General features: G+C 29.5%; 2 protein-coding genes across 3 annotated transcripts in view; one reads left to right on the top strand and one right to left on the bottom strand.

The window, feature by feature from the left end:
• Nucleotides 1-794: 794 nt before the first annotated feature.
• On the bottom strand, nucleotides 795-9,638 carry LOC113377442 (diuretic hormone class 2-like). Of its 2 annotated transcripts, none has more exons than XM_026617763.1 (3): nucleotides 9,557-9,638; nucleotides 3,192-3,299; nucleotides 795-1,401 (listed from the first exon to the last, which is right to left on the bottom strand). In XM_026617763.1, the coding sequence occupies exons 1-3, from the start codon at nucleotides 9,619-9,621 to the stop codon at nucleotides 1,263-1,265; spliced, it is 312 nt and encodes a 103-aa protein (XP_026473548.1). In that variant the 5' UTR covers nucleotides 9,622-9,638; the 3' UTR covers nucleotides 795-1,262. The 2 variants fall into 2 exon arrangements, with proteins under 2 accessions (XP_026473548.1, XP_026473549.1); XM_026617764.1 differs by lacking the exon at nucleotides 9,557-9,638 and adding an exon at nucleotides 6,746-6,876.
• Nucleotides 7,519-19,559, top strand: part of LOC113377441 — a 49,601-nt gene continuing 37,560 nt past the window's right edge. Inside the window, exon 1 of the mRNA XM_026617762.1 lies at nucleotides 7,519-7,563. The gene's annotated coding sequence lies outside the window, so the exon portion shown is untranslated. The remainder of the gene's footprint in view (nucleotides 7,564-19,559) is intronic.

The raw sequence follows: 19,559 nt of genomic DNA, 5'->3' as shown, positions 1-19,559 counted from the left end.
GATGTCTCGTCGATAGCACATACGTGAAGTTAGGTTTTATGTGTATAACGCCTGATCGCACAGCAAACACATAGCTTTTTGATAGTTTGTTACTAACAAATCATACAACTAACTGTAAGTGGAATCCTGTCAGTTAAGTTAAGGCAATTAGGGCATCGTGCCTTAAGGCAAATTGCTGGAACTTTCCGTACCGCAATTCAAAAATCGAGTAATTAAAAATAATCAATAATAATCAATAAAAGTTGATCAATGATTTGAAACTTTTAATAGAATTTCGAACCATATTCATACAATTATATACCCGTAACATAGCATTGCTATGATATTTTTATTTTATCCGAGAATTGATATCATTATTAGATTTATAATATTATAATGTCCTGCTACACCAAATACAGACTGTCACTTTTTTTTTAAATTGGTCTGAAACTGTTTTTTTTTTCAAATGATATGAAATAACAACAAAATATATTATTCTTGATTACATTTTATTAGATTTAAATTTGAATGGTTCACAATCTTAAAACGTATCACATCTACATTAATAGTTGGACTATTTCAATAATACAGAATTTTATACTTTTAATACATATACATATATAAACACATACATGTTTACACATGTATATGTATTATTATGTAAATTTATATATACATGATATCAACATTTATAATTGATATTCACTTATAAGTTGTTCAGAATGTATTTTTGCACAAACATATATCGCATTAGTCGCTATAAGTATTCGTTGGTTACTTTGTCGGTACAATTATATTTTTTTTTATTTTGGGTGTACACACATGCTGAAATTTATGCGTTAATAATAAATATTTTAATTTACCATAGAAGGAAGCGTAGCATAGACAAGAAGAGTTAAATTAATTAGTTGTTGTGGATTGTCAACGTATTTTGAGTGCATATAGATAGGTATAAAGAATATTATATAAATATCGCTTGATTCCACAAGGACAACAATCAAGCTCTTTAAAGTTCTGTTTAAATATCACACAGTTGTACTATAAGTTTGTTGGAGGGATATGTATCAGAAACCGCATGCGCCTTTATGAATTTTTCAATTCAAAGAAGGCTGAATGCTAGGTTTTATTTAAAATATAACACTGACAAATCCACAATTTGTTTATACATTTTAAACTCTAATCCTGGAGCTAACAGAAACTAATAAATGCAACGATGATATTGATGTGAAACCAACAATACAAAGACGGGTGCGCTGTCGTTAGCAGCTAGCACTAAGAAGGGTTTACTCGGTCATCATGGGCTCCCTCTTCTTGCGGCCGGGACCTCCGGCGTAGTTGGCGGCTGCCAAGCCCATCAAGTGCTTGGCGGCCTGCGAACCAGAATAGCCACGGCTCAAGCCCAGATCTAGTCCGCGTTTGGTACTGGAAACACAACATTCGTAGGAAATCAAGGGTAATAGAATAACAAGGTCTTAGAATAGATACATTTTTTATATTAAATTCAAGGTAAATTGTGCTATAAATTAAAACATTTACAAGCTACCTAGAAATTTACACATTTATGGGCCGATTCTGCCGTAAATTTGACCAATGTTATGGCAAGGCTATGTTAAGCCCTGTTCATACGACGATTGTTTTCTGGGTTGGATAGCATGCTTGATTTTGTCGCGTTAAATTTCATGATAGTTTTTCAAGCTGTTCAAATCACACGATTCAGCAAGCTTGCTTGCTTTGAGTGAGATTCGTTTTAGCTTGCTAGACATTCTAATAGGACAAACCACATGACAAAATATTGCTTTCCTATTGATTCGAACGAACGAATCCATCCACAAAATAGCACACGTTCAAAGTCCAAATCACGCGAGGCTTGTTAACTTCCCGTAGGGTAAGTAGGTAAGTTATTGTAATCGTCCAAAAATCGAAATTAAAAATTTTTGCATTTCTCGACGTTTTGAACGTTTCTGAACATTTTGGAATATCTCAGAAAAAATGGATGTGTGTGTGTATGTATGTATGGATACAATTGTTTGGTCACGTTTTCGGGCGCACGGATCAACCGGTTTGAATGGTTCAAAAACATTCGATTCGTGGAGCAGTTACGGAGATAAAGAGCAAAGAGTGCAGAAAATAGAAAACGAGTTTTTGAGTAAACGGAGCATCCCATTTAAATAATCTAAAAAACATTCAATTAGTAATGATTGGGAGAAGTGGTTATTAGTTTATGGCAAAGGCAGGCCCAGCCATTTCGAAGATACAGAGCTAAATATGCAAAAATGGCAGTTTTTGAGGAAACTAAGCGTCCGATTTAAATGATTCAAAGAACTTTCTGTTTGTTTTTAAAAAAAATTTGGTTTTGGAAAAAAAAATTGTTTCAAATTTTTTTTTCAATTTTTTTTTGTCGGAAATAATTCAGATTTTATTTTTAATTCTGACTAAAGTTCTCATATACTTTAAACAAATAATTTTAACTTTGCAATTTAGTTTATATAATTCTTATAAATATTAGACAATGTTTCAATATTTATAGAAATCTATTTGAAATCATTCCATATTCCTCGAACATTTTGTTACGGTACGGGAAGTTCTAGCAATTTGCCTTAAAGCACGATGCCATACACCCCACTAGTTTCGTTACTTTTTGCTGTTTAGCATGCTAGTTGTCAAGTTGAAAAATGTCATCATGGAAAAGTTAGAAAGTGCGCTATTTTTGTGGATGGATTTGTTTGTGCCAACCAATAGGGAGTCAGCATTTGATCATCTGATTTATAATATTTGATAATTTAGCAAGCTAAAACCAATCTCACTCAAAAATCTAGCAAGTCAAAACAAATCACACTCAAAAATCAAGCGAGCTAAAATAAACAAGCTTAAAAATTAAACATGTGTTGATGTTCTAAGGGAGAACAAACGATTTATTTCTAAACTGTCTTCTAAAAAATTTGTATCTCAGTATCTTCTACCCCATATGCCATTTTGTCTATATAGCATGGTTTTCGTAATTAGTTGCATTTGCCCTTAATAATTATGTTATTATAGTTTCTACTGAATTAAAATTATATGTTACTGGTGGTAGTCAATGAATTTAAAATTAATAAATAAATGAATATTCACTTTTCCTACATCAAAAATGGATACGTGAGTGTATGTTAAATTAAATGAATTATATTTTATAACTAAATATTATGGATAAATATACAGAAAATAGTTCTTACTTTTCAAGATCGTGCGTTCGCATGATAGTTTGACCCAGCCTTGCAAGCATCTCCAAAACCACAGAAGGATCTGGCTCGCCATCCATGTCGGAATAGTAGTTTAGACGGCTGAAAATTAAATAAAAATCACAATAATTGAACTTGTAAAGTAGACCATAACATAGCATTGTTATGGCAACGCTATGTTATGATTAGTTCTTGGTAGTAAAAACTGTGAATATCTGTGTATTTGCTGCGCAGTCCGGCATATTAAATATAAAACAAAAAAAATGTGCAAAAAAATTATTAATATATTTTCACCTTAAAAATGTCGATATGTGTATTGTTAGTTTTTCGAAGTATTTAATATTAATTATGATTGCATTTTAAATTAAACGCCTTTTAAATAAAAAATCATTCATGAGTAATATCTACATTTCGGTAATGCGGGATGTCACCTTCTTCAGGTACTGTTAACACATACAATAAACTCTTTATACATTTGTGTAATTGTTTTAAATATTTACGATCTTAACCGAATCACGTTTTATCAATTGTGTGTGTTTGTGATTGTGTCTGTAACTCTGTTTGTGTGTGGGTGTTTTTGTATGTAAATTTTCTTGACGACAAAATCGTCACAGGGAAAGTAAATTATATTCTTGGTAATTCTTAAAGTAAACGCCGAAAGAAATGTAGAGTAAACAGGAGCACCGTGGAACGCGAGAATTACTTCCCATAATATTTGCACAATCTCGTAACCTATACTCTCTCGTAAAATGTATAATAACTTTATTGTGTTATTAAATTATTTTATTATTATTTATAAAGCTGAAGTATTATATGAACACAATAACCTAACGATAACACTTGAAATGATGAGTTTATAGCCGTCTTTTGTGACCATGTGCGTTTATTAAGAGGCAATATCGTTTCGTAATGGCAGTGTCGGAAGAGCGAATTCACTTTTTTTTAAGTTACAGATGTACTTTTTTACTATATGAACTCCCATCCTAAATCATACTAGATTATTTGTTCAATACCTACGTTTGACTTGATTTAAATAATAATTAGAGTATATTTTTTATAAAGTGATAATAGAAAAATAATTTGATTTTTCAATTTTGTTCATCACCATCATAACTAGATCATAAGAATTCTGTGATTTCCGTCAGTTTAAAAAGAAATGTTCAAATTGATAATTTATATCCCAATTTAGTAAAAAGACTAGAACTTGTTTGAAAGTTATAAAATAGTTGTGCACCCCTGTTTGTTATATAACTTGCGCCAAAGTATAACTACTGGTTCCATCTTGTCGTCATTACCAAAGAAACAACAAATAGGTCGATCTCACATGGTTTTTTAACAGTTGCTTACCAACTCATACGATTATAGACCCGTAACAATACAATTTTATTTTATCACTTTATTTGTGCAAATTATACTCATGTAGACGATTTGTTTAATTTTTGTTAGGTGGAAGTGTAGTAAGTGTCTTAAAATAATTATTACCTGTGGTTTTTCACCTGTCAATATGTCACAATTATTAAAAAAGTTATAAAGTGTTAAATTGAATTAATTAAAATTAGAAAGTGTGTATAACAAATATCTGAGCAATTCAGTATAATGACTATTATTAGAAATGCTTTGAAAGGTATGAAACTGTTGTGCATCTCTGCAAGTTCACGTAGTTCGCTCCAAAATAGGTGACAACTATAGATTCCATTTTATGTCATTGCCAAAGAAGTAACAAATATGTAACAGTCGAATTTTATAGTACGTGCTGGTAATAAGTTATTTTGATTATCAGTTTGTGTAGTGCAAAAAAATATTGTGTGACAATAAGGAAGTATCCAGATACCAGGGTTATAAATTAATAAAAAAAAAATTGTGATACTATATACACTTATTCAATGACTTTCCGAAAGCATAAAAATCACCGTTTATGGGCGAGTTCTAACTCATGTGTACTGTTTGTTTATTTTTGTTATGCAGAAGTGTAGTGATTAGAATGAATTTTGGACAAAATGCACCTGTGATTTTGGAATCAAAATTGATAAGTGTCTTAATGTCAAAATTCGACTCAATTCAGAAAAAAATGATGATTAATAGCGCGGGCGCGTTTCGGTAAGTCATGCATGTTTTGTTTATTAAATTATATATTCAGTATACGATGTAGTATATCATATTTGCCGGGTCAGCTAGTACATTTATTTATATTTATTTATTATAATCATCTTTTGCAATAATTTCAATATATCATTCTAATATACATACACGTGATATAACAATTCTCATATATCTTACTACTTACATTTTATACTAATTCTAAATCTATAGTTATTGAATTATAGATTATCTGCTATGCATGACATTTTTACGTCACATTTTTAATAAAATACTACTTTTACGAAGCAAACATTTTAATTAATTCTTATTTGTACAAAACCAAACCACAAAATCCCAATGTACAACTAAAAACAATATGACAATATTGTTTGCAGGGCCCAGTATGATGTCCATCGATGATTATATTTTGCAAATCTCCTAAAGTAAAATGTTGCATAACAATCAAAAATATGTAAAATTCATTCTGTTCCGATTTGTTTTACAATTATGTATAAAAAGTACAATATCTTCTGCCTCGGTAATCTGGTTATGCAAATACCTTTGCACAAATTATTTCAATTATAAAAGAAAGTCACATCGTATGACTATAGATAGATTTCTTAGAATACACATATCTACTCGTACGTATATGCATTTAGGCATATTCATTTATTTAAAACAACAAATAAGAAAATAACACCAAATTTGTTTAATTGTTTGTCATTTATGACTTTTATAAATATGTATGAAATACTTGTGATTATTTAACAAAGAAACTACCTCGATGCCTGCCCTCAGTAATTTGATTAGGCAGACCTTTGCATAAATCGTTTAAATTACAACTTCGATCTAGAACTGCGGTCATTTCGTATGGCTGCTAGAATTTTATATTACGCACATATCTACATATGTAAATATACATTTATGTATATCTACTTATACATTTATGCATATGCATATATAATGGGTAATACTGCCCTAAGGCAGATCGGTGAGCTGAGTCAAACTCCAACTGGATTTTGGGTGAGTTAAATTTCAACTTGATTTAGAGAAGAATAGTGTGGGAGATTTTCCGAATGGGCTATTTTCCACAGAAAACATTTTTCATCTCAATTTTTAAGTGAAAATTGATATCACTACTGCATGATAACAGGTAATCTAGAGCGGGAGTTCGAAATCACAAGCCAGTTCACATGAGGCAACACCTATGCGCATGTATGTATATGTATATGTATATATATATATATATATATATATATTTGTTTTTAAATGCGGCACTGCACTCTAGTTTAGATGATCTCGCTCCGGTAGTTATGAAATTAATAAAATACTTTGATTGTGGTGGGCGACCACCACGTGTGATATCTTTTCAACTTCCTGTAGGGTAGTTATAATGATGGGCCGAAAATCGAAAATAAATTTTTTTGCATTTTTTGACGTTTTGAAGGTTTCTGAACATTTTGCCATACCTCACAAAAAATGGATGTGTGTGTGAGAACATTTAATATTGGCCGAACATTTTGTTACGGTACGGAAAGTTCCAGCAATTTATCTTCAGTCTTCATATATTCATTTGATTCATTCCAATATTTCGAATTTTATATTATATTAGTTTTCATATCAATGTACGTCAAAAAGTTAAATCTTTGCAGTTCGTTCTAGCGTTTCACACATAAAAATTAACATCGAAAAGTCACAAACGTTAAAATATTAACTTTGGTTAGACTTCACGTTTGTGTACAAAACCTGAAAATACACAGAAATTACCAGTTAAATACAAAAATCTTTAACTTTTTTTCAATAGGAAACTAACGAATTTGCCGGTAGCAATAAAATAATATTCATTTACCAAAGAATTGACCGATTTAATATTTGCTTACAAGATACCGCACTGTGCTGTCTATACTGACATCAAAATATTTTGGCTAAGAATTAAAATCAACTACACTTTTACACCAATCGGTCAGAGGGCAGTTTTATCTACCATATCGATATATCGATACAAATTCAATCGGGTTTGTATACAAACCGAAGTCTTATCTTTACTACGCATATTACTATTGTCTTTGGTCTATGGACAGTTGACGTTAAGGCAAATTTCGAGCTCTCGAATTCATTCGGTGTCTGCATTTCGCAGCAGGCTCAACAGAGGCGTTTTGACCCGGGACGCCAAAGCATCCCGGATCATAATCGTCGTATGTTCGAGATGCCGAAATGATCAGGGCAGTTTGTGATAGTGAAATTTTATTTGGTTTGTGCTTGGATTCTTCATAACAGAATGTGATAAGTGAGTATTGCCTTTTTTCTTGTCAAGATCAATCAATACAGTCTCTAGCCTCTAGGATTGCGATTTTCAGAGCCATCAACATGGTGTTCGTTTAACATCTAATTAAATAGGTGCATTCCATGCGCCCAATAAAAGAATTTCTAATAACTAGATATTGGTGTGAAAATTTTAAACATAAGTTTTGTATGTCCGTTATATATATATATATATATATATAATATAATATAATTTTATTAATATGCAAGTAATTAAATGTCAAATGTTGTGTGCGTTCATTTGTATGTATAATATTAATATTATCAATATACATGCTATCAAAGAGGTAATACCATAATACTTGCAAATAGTAATCCATATCCAGTAGGTAATTCATATCAATGATTTAACTTTAATAACAATAAATTAGTTTTAACTTCGGCCATAAGTTCTGCTCCGGATAATGTATATAGCCAATTATTTAACGTAATTATTGACGTACTAGATTTTACATATAGCTACTGGGAATATGAGAGGAAACTTATTAATTTTGAAGAACTAGCCGGGTATTATACGAAAACTATTATAGAGTTTAATTATTAATTAAAATAACTACAATCATGGAACATTGAATTTGAACATTACCATCAGACAAAGTTTCTTCATAATTGTAAGGGAATAGTGGAAAGTTGCTACTGTTTTGAATATAAGCTAGTTAATGTAAAATCGTTATATTTTTTATACAAATATACAATAATTTCTTTCATTATTCAAAGACTGGGATAGAGTTTAATAAGTAATTAAAATAACAACAATTATGGAACACCGATTTTGATCAGCATCAAAGTTTCTGCATAATTATATTAGACTAGTTAGAAGTTGCCACAGTTTTAAATGTAAGTAGTTAAATATAAAATCATTATGATTTTCATACAATTGTACGATAATCTGGAACCGAGTTTAATGAGTAATCAAAATAACAACATTCATGGAACATCAAATTTGAACATCAGCATCAAGTTTCTACATAATTGTAAGAGAATGATGGAAATTTGCCACACTGTTGAATATAAGCAGTTAAAATTAAAATCATTATACTTTGCATACTAATAAAGGTAAATCTTTTTTATTATACGAAAACTGGAATGAAGTTTAATTTGTAATTAAAATAACAATCATAAAACATCGTGTTTGAACAATAGTATAAAATCCTACATAATTGTAATGGAATAGTGGAAAGTTAGCACAGTTTTAAATGTAAGCATAATAAGCTAATGTAATTGTTATATTATTTACAAATCGACTATAATCATTTTCCTCAATACTTAAATTACAATCTGTCTGTTATATGAAAACAATCAGTGATTGTTTTGTTGATTAAGGAGAGGACTATTAGCAGCCAAACCAGTAATTGTTTTTTCTAATTACATTGTAATATGCTTGAATATTACAATGTTATTATTTTTCAATTTTATACCAGTCTGCTTGATATAAATTTAGACAAAATTAGTATCAAACCCTGAAAACAGTGGTCAGATTATTGAAAAGGAGATAAATTGAAGTTTATTGAAGACATTAAATTGTGTTATTATTTTAATAAATAAAAACAATGGACCACTTCTGCAGCATAACAGACAAATGTCATAGCAAGGCTATGTTATGAAGATCATTCCGTACTAATTCGTTCTAAATATTGACAAAGCCATGTGGTTGCTGTGCAGTCAGGCATTTTTCGCAGGTTGTCAAATAAAAAACTTAACGTAGAAACCGCACAAATGTCAAAAATCGATCTTAGTTAACAGGGTCTTTCTGACTCAGCTTCTTCATAGCATACGAGTGACGTTACAGTTTATATGTAAAACGTCTGAATGCATTGCAAATACATGACATTTTGACAGTATTCAACATGATTCGGTAGCATAATGTATGGAAGTTGAAGCGTAACATGGCCTTGCCATAACATTGGACTGTTGTGCGGCTGAATCGGCCCCTAAATTAAAATAATAGTTTTACTTACTTGTGCAGCCTCGGTGCAGCTTCACACATACTTGTTAGAGCGACCATCACTGCAATGACCAGCATAATAGGTCCAATTTTGCTTCCAGTTTTCTGCATATTGATCTCTGAAAAGAAAAAATTGAAAATGGTTAATAATTTAGAAATACTGAAAATTAGTTATTGATTTTACTGATATAGTTACACAAAATCCTTTATACAAAAATCAAAATTTTCTTAAAGATTATTAAAAAATTATGAACCTCTTTAACAAACATTTTATGTAGTCGATTAAAAAGTACCATTGGAAAAAACTTATATATTATATAAGACTTTATGAAAATATTAAAATATAAAAAAATAAAAACTAAAAATTTCCATATTTTCAAAGTAACTTTCAGAAGAATGAAATATAGGGTAAAGCGGGGCACAACGGTACAATTTGATTTTGAGCAATTCTATTGCAAAAACCAAAACAATTTTATCAACCACCAACTATAACTCCCAGTCCAATTTATTATTATAGAAATGAGATGTTTTTGCTGTTTTTCAAAAATTTGTCGTCTGGTTCATTTTGCCATATAGGATATAGCCAGGAAGCAATCAGATCGAATGTCTTATTCTAATTTTGAAAGGATTTCACGAAATAATAGCTACATTATTTAACCAATGCAAAATATAAATTTTATGGGTACATTTTTTACAGGGATAATACTGTATGTAACCTTGATGTGGTATTTTGTCTGAAATAATCATCAGCAGAGTTGGAATAACTATTTATTTAAATTATCTATTGCAAAATTGCTTTTTACTTGATTTACTATTTTATTCACTAATTTTTATTGTTTACACCTTTGCTAGAGTAAAAGTTCATATGGTTTTTTTTTTACCCCATTTTTTATGCCAACATTGTTACTGGATATTAGAATTTGCGTGTTTACTGGAAAGACTATATAATATAAGACTATTTTTTCGTAATTTTTGGTACATAATTTTCCTCTGATTTTCAAATCTTCAGCATTTCCAGAAGATATGATCTACTGTTTCTGGTGCCTTTAATCCTCTATCATTCCCAACCTCCAAAGATCGATCTTGCACAATGTGTGTCCAAGTCTTAGTCTTGATGTAGTTGATATGAAGTTTCTACTCCGTGTATTATATTATATCACAAAATCAACATTAACTTCAACTGCTCAAAACAACATTATCACAAAATTCTCGAAAAAAAACTTTATTTGTTTATGATACAAACTATAAAGCAAATTTTTAAATACTTTTAAACTATGCAAAAAAATGATTTTTTTGTTTTATTTGGGACTATTTTATCCTAAGCATAAGTAAATTTTTGGTTTATTTAAAATAAAATGTCTAAACCGCAGGATGGTATATAATTTAAAATTTTATTAAAGATGTGACAAATATTTATAATTAATATGAATATGAAACTAATAAAATAGTGAATATGACAATTATTATATAAAATAGTAAATGTCTGATTATTACAACGTCACAGGGTGGTTAAATAAATTATTCCAGCTCATATTAATTGGATCATCTTTAGTACAAGCACGAGTTCGTGTGATTATGAGTGCGGAAATAACGTGCTAATTTGATTAAATCTTTTAATATCGCGCCGAAGGAATACTCGCTTATCACAAAATGGATTAATTTTTGTATTTCATTATTATAAATTTTATTCATTATCAAAGAGAATCAAGTGGGTAATAGTTGGCGTTATGAAATTTACCATATTTTTAATAAGGGTAAACCCCCATAGATTTATTTATACTGAAAGCAGATAATTGAATTCTATTTGCATATTTTGAAATTGTAATCTTAGAAACAGCATTTCCAAATGTGTATCTTAAGAGTAATTACATTCAAACTCATAAGGGGGCGTCAATTAATCACGTGAGGGGGGTTTGACAAAAAATCACAAAATGTCACGTGGTGGAGGGAGGGGTATAGTAATATATCACGTATATTTATTTTTTAACTGATTTTTTTTAAATGAATCAAACAATTTCAAAAAAAAATGAAAAAATGTACAGTTTTATCACGTAACTAAAAATACACGTGATGTTTGTGGGGGAGGGGGAGTAATTTTGATTATCATCATGTATCACCAAGGGGGAGGAGAATCCAAAAATCCTTAAAAACTCGCTCACGTGATTAATGGACGCCCTCTAAGTTTGCAAATTTGTCCAAAAGTCACCATAATACAATAATTACATAGTATAAAAAAAATTTAACAGCGATCAGAACAATATGTTCTAGGAGACTTGCTATCTATCGTACATCCTAACTTAGTATTTTTCCCGAAAAGGCAACCCAGTGGTAAACCACTCTTTTTTGTGACAACATGTTAGATATGTATATCGAATAATGCTGGCGTGTATATGTTACAGCAATGCCCACGAAATGCCATGAAAATTTTTGTTTGAAACCTATCACATCACGTTGAAATTTGATATCATACTGCTTAATATCACCCTGGCCAATGTTGGGGTGGAACTCGGGACTAGTTTGTGTAAGCCCACGTTTTTAACCATTACACCATGATGAGATAATGAAAACTTAGTAACAGGCAATATTGTCACGATATTTCGGAGAAAAAAGTTATTTATTTTGTTATTGAAAATGTTTCGTAAAACAACAGTTTAATTACATAGTGGAATTACAAACGATATTTTATTCAGTACTGCATTACATTTATTTATATTATTTATTTTTTATTGAAATGTAACGTACAACAAGTATCAAAAACATTTTTCAAAAAAATGTAGATCTAGAAAAAAAAATTCTTTGGAAAATTTTAATTTTCAGGAACTGATTAATGCAATAATAATCTTGTGTTCAAATCAATTGTTTTTAAATAAAAAAAAATATTTCACTCAATTATTTGTAATAAATTCTATATTAATTTCCTATTTCCCGTTACTAATGAATTTCATTTACATTCCACTTGCCTAAAACAGAATTTTCTATCTGATACCAAATAAATTTACTTTATTATTTTCGAGTACATACATGAATGCTCATATTCTAATTTTAATTGAAAACGTACAAAAATCGGTATCCAGACTATGTAAAAATTCGCTCGAATGAGCAAAGGTTCAAAGTCACGACATAACATAGGACTGTTTGTGTTCAATAAATGAAATTTATCATGTTTTTTGACATCAAAGGCCCTAATTTTTTGCGAATGTGATCTGTAATTTATGTTTTAAAGAAATTTTTACACTTATTAAAAGACACTTATTTTGTTTTAACATACTCTAATTGTACGTCGTTACGATATTAGCAATTAAAAAAACTAGTACTTTACTTTTACAATTTTAAACAAAACTTTGAATTGCTTTTAATGAATTCGCTTTTTTTTTATTATTATATAGTGTAACATTTTATCGGATTAAAGTAGGAAATTATGCCTTAGATAGGTAGGATCTTTTTCTTTATCATAAAAGTGTAGTTTTAGGTTTAACATCCTGAAAAAGAAGTTAATTTTCACGAAAAATTTACCTCGGCGTGTCAAGTTATTCTGAATCGTTTGTTAGCAAATTAGAAAAATGTGTATATGTAAACCGATCCTAGACTCTTCAAAATGGCTGAATCGTTTTTAAAAATTTAAAAAGCATATTTGATAAATCTCGGTAACGACTAGCTCGTTAATTTTATAAGACGATTGGAGGTTGGATTATAAAAATTTATCTAAATTTGGAATTCATTTTTAGAAAACAATTTTGAAAACATGTTAAATTCATTTTTACAATTACGTATAGTGAAAGCGCAAACTTTATCTTCAAAATTGGACATTTTCATATGAAATTTTCAGGTAAAAATTTTATCTAGGTAGCTAAATCTTAATTCTCATCGGTTAAGTCCATTATTTACACATATGAGGAAAAACAGGAAAATTGTCTTTAGACAAAATGCCACTCACAACTAGTCATCCTAAAACCATAATTTCAGTTCATATAACAGGGAAACAAGTAACTAAGTGTATTTTTCATATCATTCATCGTTGAGTGCATTTCGAAAAACATTATTTCAATTATATTACAAAGACTAAAGTAATTATTCTTTGGAATTACATCAGTTTTATAATTTTTCCGTATTTTCTTATCCTTGCTGTCGCATCAGTTTCTGCGCTAAGCTTCTCAGCGCATATTTGAAAAATTTCAAAAGAATCTCTGTGTCATAGTCATTTTAATGTTTATTTTTCTCTAGTGTAATCCTTCTCTGTATCTTATGTAGGATTAGCAGTTCTCTATTATTTCCTCAGATACAAGCAATTTCATAAACTTAAAAAAATGCAAACACATACGCATTAGATCAAAAATATGTTTCCAAGTGAAACTGGTCCTTCACGAGGATATGATGAGTAATAGATAGATTTTGATAATAAAAATCTGTCAAATATAGATCAGTTAACCGTTGGGTTGCTAAGTATTGAATTCTGATCGCATATTTTGGGTTACTCTAGAAAAGGATACATGTTTTTTTATTTTTTACATATATTTTTGTACAATTTATAATTTTTTAATGATTTCAAAATTAAAAACAGAAGCTATTCACTTCGCACTACATGTTATATATATCAATGTTAACTAGGTCGACATATCGCATAATTACTATTATGTAAATTTGAGCATTTTTGATGTGTTCATTACAATATTTAGTTTCATTACATACAGTTATTGCATATCAAACAACGCTTTTGTAATGTTTTATCAGAACGAAAATGTGATGGAACTTTCCTCAATAGCTTTTAAATATTTCATACTAATGGTCATCAGAAAAGTTATAATGGATCATATCACTTTTTTAAAATCTTGTTAGTAAATCAAATGTATTTTTGAGAATTGTTTATTGGTTATGTCACATGTGTACAAATTAGATTCAGCAAATTAGCTTTATGTGCAATATTTTTAACATTTCGTAATAGTCATTTTAGTAATCGAATAAATTTTATCCTGCTTTTAGTCGAGATATGTTTTTCGCCAAATTTCGGATCAGATTTTTTTTACTACATCATTTTTTATTTCATTATTTTTAATATTGTTATTTTGTTATATTTATTATTATTTGTCATTTATTTTTAACTTCCTGAAGGAGAAGTTTATATTTTCATAAAAAAATCAGCCATTCTGAATTCAATGAGATCAAATTTGGAAATAGTATGTGTGTGTAAACAGATTTTTTGTCGTAAATCTCCCAAACGGCTGGATCGATTTCAAAAATTTAAAAGCCATTCGATGTATCTTGATGAGGTCTAGCGTTTTGTGCGGCGATCGGCCGAGCCGTTTCTTTGTAAATCGCAGAAAAGTGAGAAAAATTTCGTCTACGTTTTAGCCCGCAATTCTGAATCGATTTTGAAAATTCGAAAACCGTTCGAAAGATATTGGTTGGGAATCGTGCTGATTAGTTTTTGGTAAAGATTGGCCGGGCCGTTTTCTTGTAATAAAGTTTAAAAAAAGACGATTTTTATGATTTTTTTGACTGTAGATACCATAGTCTTGTAGATCATACTAAAATATTACGGCCTACGACAAGTCGTTCATTCTTCAAAGTTTTTTTTTGCCATTTGTTAAAATTAGACCTTTGATCGACGTTGTCTCAAAAATAATTAAATATTTTAAATAATTTATTAATTAAATAATTTAATATTTATTATTTTTTTGAAAACTTTGTAAATATTTTTTAGATTCAGTTAATAAAGAATTGCTGAATAATGACACACAATCCGTGTCAAAACATATATTAAAAATAAATGTTTGTTTTTATTTGTTCCTTTTATTTCGACGACTGGCTGAAAATCATTATTCTAGATATGTCTCAACGTCGAACAAAAAAACCTAATTATATATATATATATATGTATATATATATATATATATATATATATATATATATATATTGATACTATGGATTATTAAAATTTTTCCAACTTAACACTAAGATTAACTAATTGTAAGTACTATTTACTAATTTATTTTTTCTTTTCACTCTAATTCAATTGTTTTAGTTTTTAATTTTATTTTTAGTTTCCACTGAATGAAGGCTAGGATTATAGCCGAAACGTATGGGTTTAAAATAAATTTTTGAATTGATTGATTCAATTGATTCATGTTTTGATTGATGTTATGCCCGATTATTAGACTTTGTTAATACATATGTCAACATCAAATACAGAATCATACAATATATATATATATATATATATATATATATGTGCGTGTGTATGTGTGCATATATGTATATGTATAATATAATAAAACTTAGCACTTTTGAGTGCTATAAATGCTACGAAGGCGTAGACGTAGCACACGTAGTGTCTTGACATGCACATCAGGGGGACTATAAATTCTCACTAAAACTTCTAATTTATGAATGAACGCGGTTACCGATACCTCATCGTGGCACGAAAGTGTTTCTTCTTGGCAAAGAACGCCGAGCAGTGCAATATACGAGTACATCTTGTGAGAAATTTCGCCTACCTGCCGCCTACATTATGTTAATGCGCATTAAAATTAAAATCTACTGCTACGTAATATTTTTATCTGCTTATTCTACTACGTGTTTAATTACAATTACAATACGGGTGAGGGTAGCAAATTCATGGTAATATGATGAATAAGGAATTGTAATACTTAGATGGGTATCGATTTTGCAAAGAACATATATAGGAATAAATCATTCGCCTTTGGAAACTTGTTCTGTATTTGAAGTACAGTTTTGAACTAAATAATAGGCGTATTATTTGATGAACTTTATTCTTACTTCTACTTTTAACCGTAATATATGTAAGAACGAATGAAATGAGTTTTTGCATTCGATTCTGTCGACTAATCTATTTATTGTAAAATATTTGTTATACGTATAGGAAACGATTTTATTTTATGAAAAAGATTTGTAACTATTTTAGGTTGACTATTTGAGAAAAAAGACGTTTATAAATTAGAACTAGTGGTTTGGATGGCATCGTGCCTTAAGGCAAATTGCTGGAACTTCCTGTACCGTAACAAAATATTCGATGAATATTAAACATTTTCAAATAGATTATTATAATAAAATACTGTAACATTGTCTAATATTTGTTTAAAGTATATTAGATCTTAAGTCAGAATTACAATTAAAATCTGAAGATTTTCGATATACAAAAAAAATATTTAAAAAAATTTTTGTAAAGACAAGCTGAAAGTTATTTGAATCATTCAAATCAGATTCTTAGTTCTATCAAAATATGCCATTTTTTGCACATTTAGCTCTGTATCTCCAAAACCGCTAGACCTACCTTTGCCAAAAACTAATTACCACTTCTCCAGGGCATTACGAATTGAATGCTTTTTGGATCATTCAAATCCGATGCTCCGAACTCTCAAAAACTCGATTTCTATTTTCTGTATACTTTGCTTCTTATATCCGAAACGGCTGGACCTGCTTTTGCCAAAAAGTAATCATCACATCTCCTAATCAACAGGAATCGAATGTTTTTTGAACCATTCAAATCGGTTAATCCGTGCGCCCGAAAACGTGGACGAAAAATTGTATCCATACATACACACACATCTATTTTTTCTGGGGTATGCCAAAATGTTCAGAAACCTTCAAAACGTGAAGAAATGCAAAAATTTTCAATTTCGATTTTTCCTACGGGAAGTTAAAAATGTCCATTCTTTTTTTTTTTCATTCTACCTTCCTTAAAATTAACAAATTTTATAATCTTAAACTTTATTGCTTACTCACAAGAAGAACCTCAGCTTTACTCTTCTGTGATATTGATGAAACTTGGCATAGTGATAAAGTTGTTAGTCAAACTGAGTGGTATAAAATATTATAGGCCTATGAGAGTGGTTTAGTTAGGAAAATTAACTCAATTTTTAAAAAAAAAGATTTACAATGTTTTTTAATAATATGACCTGGAAGCTTTGTCAGTTTAGGCGCTTGCTCCTACTTTTGCGCTCGGATTCATAAGTAAGAGAGTTAAAGATGATCGGATGTATAATTTTTTTTTTTTTAAATTTATGTTTATTAATTATTAATTTATATATTATTTATTGCATATATTAATTTTACAAGTTTGCTTTTATTTTTGTATGATGAATTCAATTTAACGTGCAATTATTTGTAGTATAAATGTTTTAATCGTGCATTACCCACTAATTCACGTTTTGGCACCAACTATTTTGAATAAACCAACAACAGAAATGTGTACAAAATTAAATAGTGATTAAAATTTTATATCATAATTCTTTACAGTAGCACTAAATCGCTAAATCTGCACTGAAAAATATATATTAAAATCGTAAAATATTCTATTACGACTGTAATAGAAACACAGTACATTACTGTCACAATAGTTATAAATAATAATTGAGTTATAATATAACAATTGACTGGATAATTCTTAAAAACATGTGTACGGTGCGCTGATAAAATGCAAACTTCAATTAATTTTTATAATTTCCCCGCTTTTCATATACCTCTAATATTTTGCCACGGTCAGTTTGGGCATAAAATATACCATTATGTCAATTTTCCTCAAAATCCGAAACGCGCAGGTTCTGCTTGTTAGTTAAAATTACGAACGTTGCAATCCTAAAAGTGCTCAAAGTTGTTATTGCCAAGAAATTAACAAATTTTGCTATTTGTTGCAAGTTGCAAATAAAATGTTTACATACACTTTGTGTTACAAGTAGCGAAGGGCATACATGAAGGTACAGACAAATCTATTGAAGCACTGATAGACTTACACATTCGTAAGTGATTACAAATTACTTGCTTATATATATATATATATAATATATATATATATATAATATATATATATATTATATATATATATATATATATATATATAATTTGTGTCTACATGCAACAATATATTTGTATCAACTGTATTACTGCGTTACCACAGTATTTGATGCTGCAGCCAATTCAATTATACATCATCGATTAAACTGAGAAACTGTATATGACTTGCTTTCGTATGTATGCGATGTGACTTAGTGCATTATAAAGCAGGGTGCATGATCAAATTTTCAGTCTGAACTCAGTTCACAGAAGCGTAGTGATATCAATTGTATTATTTAGAATGATATATTATATTCATATCTCTAATAGAAATATATCTAAGATAATGAGAAAAAGAAACAATACTAGGTTACCTACTAGAAAATATTAGGTTGAGGAACGTGCATCACAACAAAAAATAGAACACATAGTTATGTGTTCAAATATATAAAAAAGATAAAGTAACATTAACATTAGTTTCTTGTTAAGAATAATCTCATTGGTTGATTTGAGGGGAATAGACAGAAATAAGTTTGAAATTAGCTATGAAATATATTTTATGCCCGAGTTTATTTTAGAGGTGTGCTTTTGCCCCATTTTACAGGCAAAGTATTCATTTATTCGTTTATATACTACTTTTTTTTTCTTCCTTTCTCTAAGAGAGTGTTTTCCGCAGTAGTGTCGTTGCTGTACGGAACATCGTGTTCCTAAGTGACAGTACTGAACGGACCAGGCAAAAGTATTTGAACATCAAACAAATAAATACTATTAATAACTAAACCAACTTATTTAATCTACTTATTTTTAAAGGTCTGATATAGCCTATAAATATATTTCTATCATTTTTAATGAAAATGTGTTGAAACATTCAGAATTCGCGCTTCTAATAAACTAAAAATTGTAATTACCAAAAACCGACACAAAACATGTCGTCCATGGACGACACTCGTATGCAGAACACGTCATGCGGATGTTATCTAAAGACGGCACTTGTATACACAGATAATGTTGTGGATATTGTCCATGAACGACACTAGTAGAGAAATGGTTAAAAGTGGGTACACTTTTGTATCGTTGGTATCGACTCATAATGAGTATCTCTGTGAATAACAGAATGAGCTTTCTGATAAGATATTGAATGAAACATGTGTTTAGTTTATAAAAATAAAAATTCCATTACAAGTATTATTTTGACTCAACTTATCCATATATTGGATACATAGTAAACT

This window comes from Ctenocephalides felis, unplaced genomic scaffold (genome assembly GCF_003426905.1).
Source record: "Ctenocephalides felis isolate EL2017-DRISC unplaced genomic scaffold, ASM342690v1 CF-g0.4_SCAFFOLD_01886, whole genome shotgun sequence".
NCBI lineage: Eukaryota > Metazoa > Arthropoda > Insecta > Siphonaptera > Pulicidae > Ctenocephalides > Ctenocephalides felis.
The sequence above is the reverse complement of the archived record's forward strand: the minus strand, read 5'-3'. Positions and strand labels throughout refer to the sequence as shown.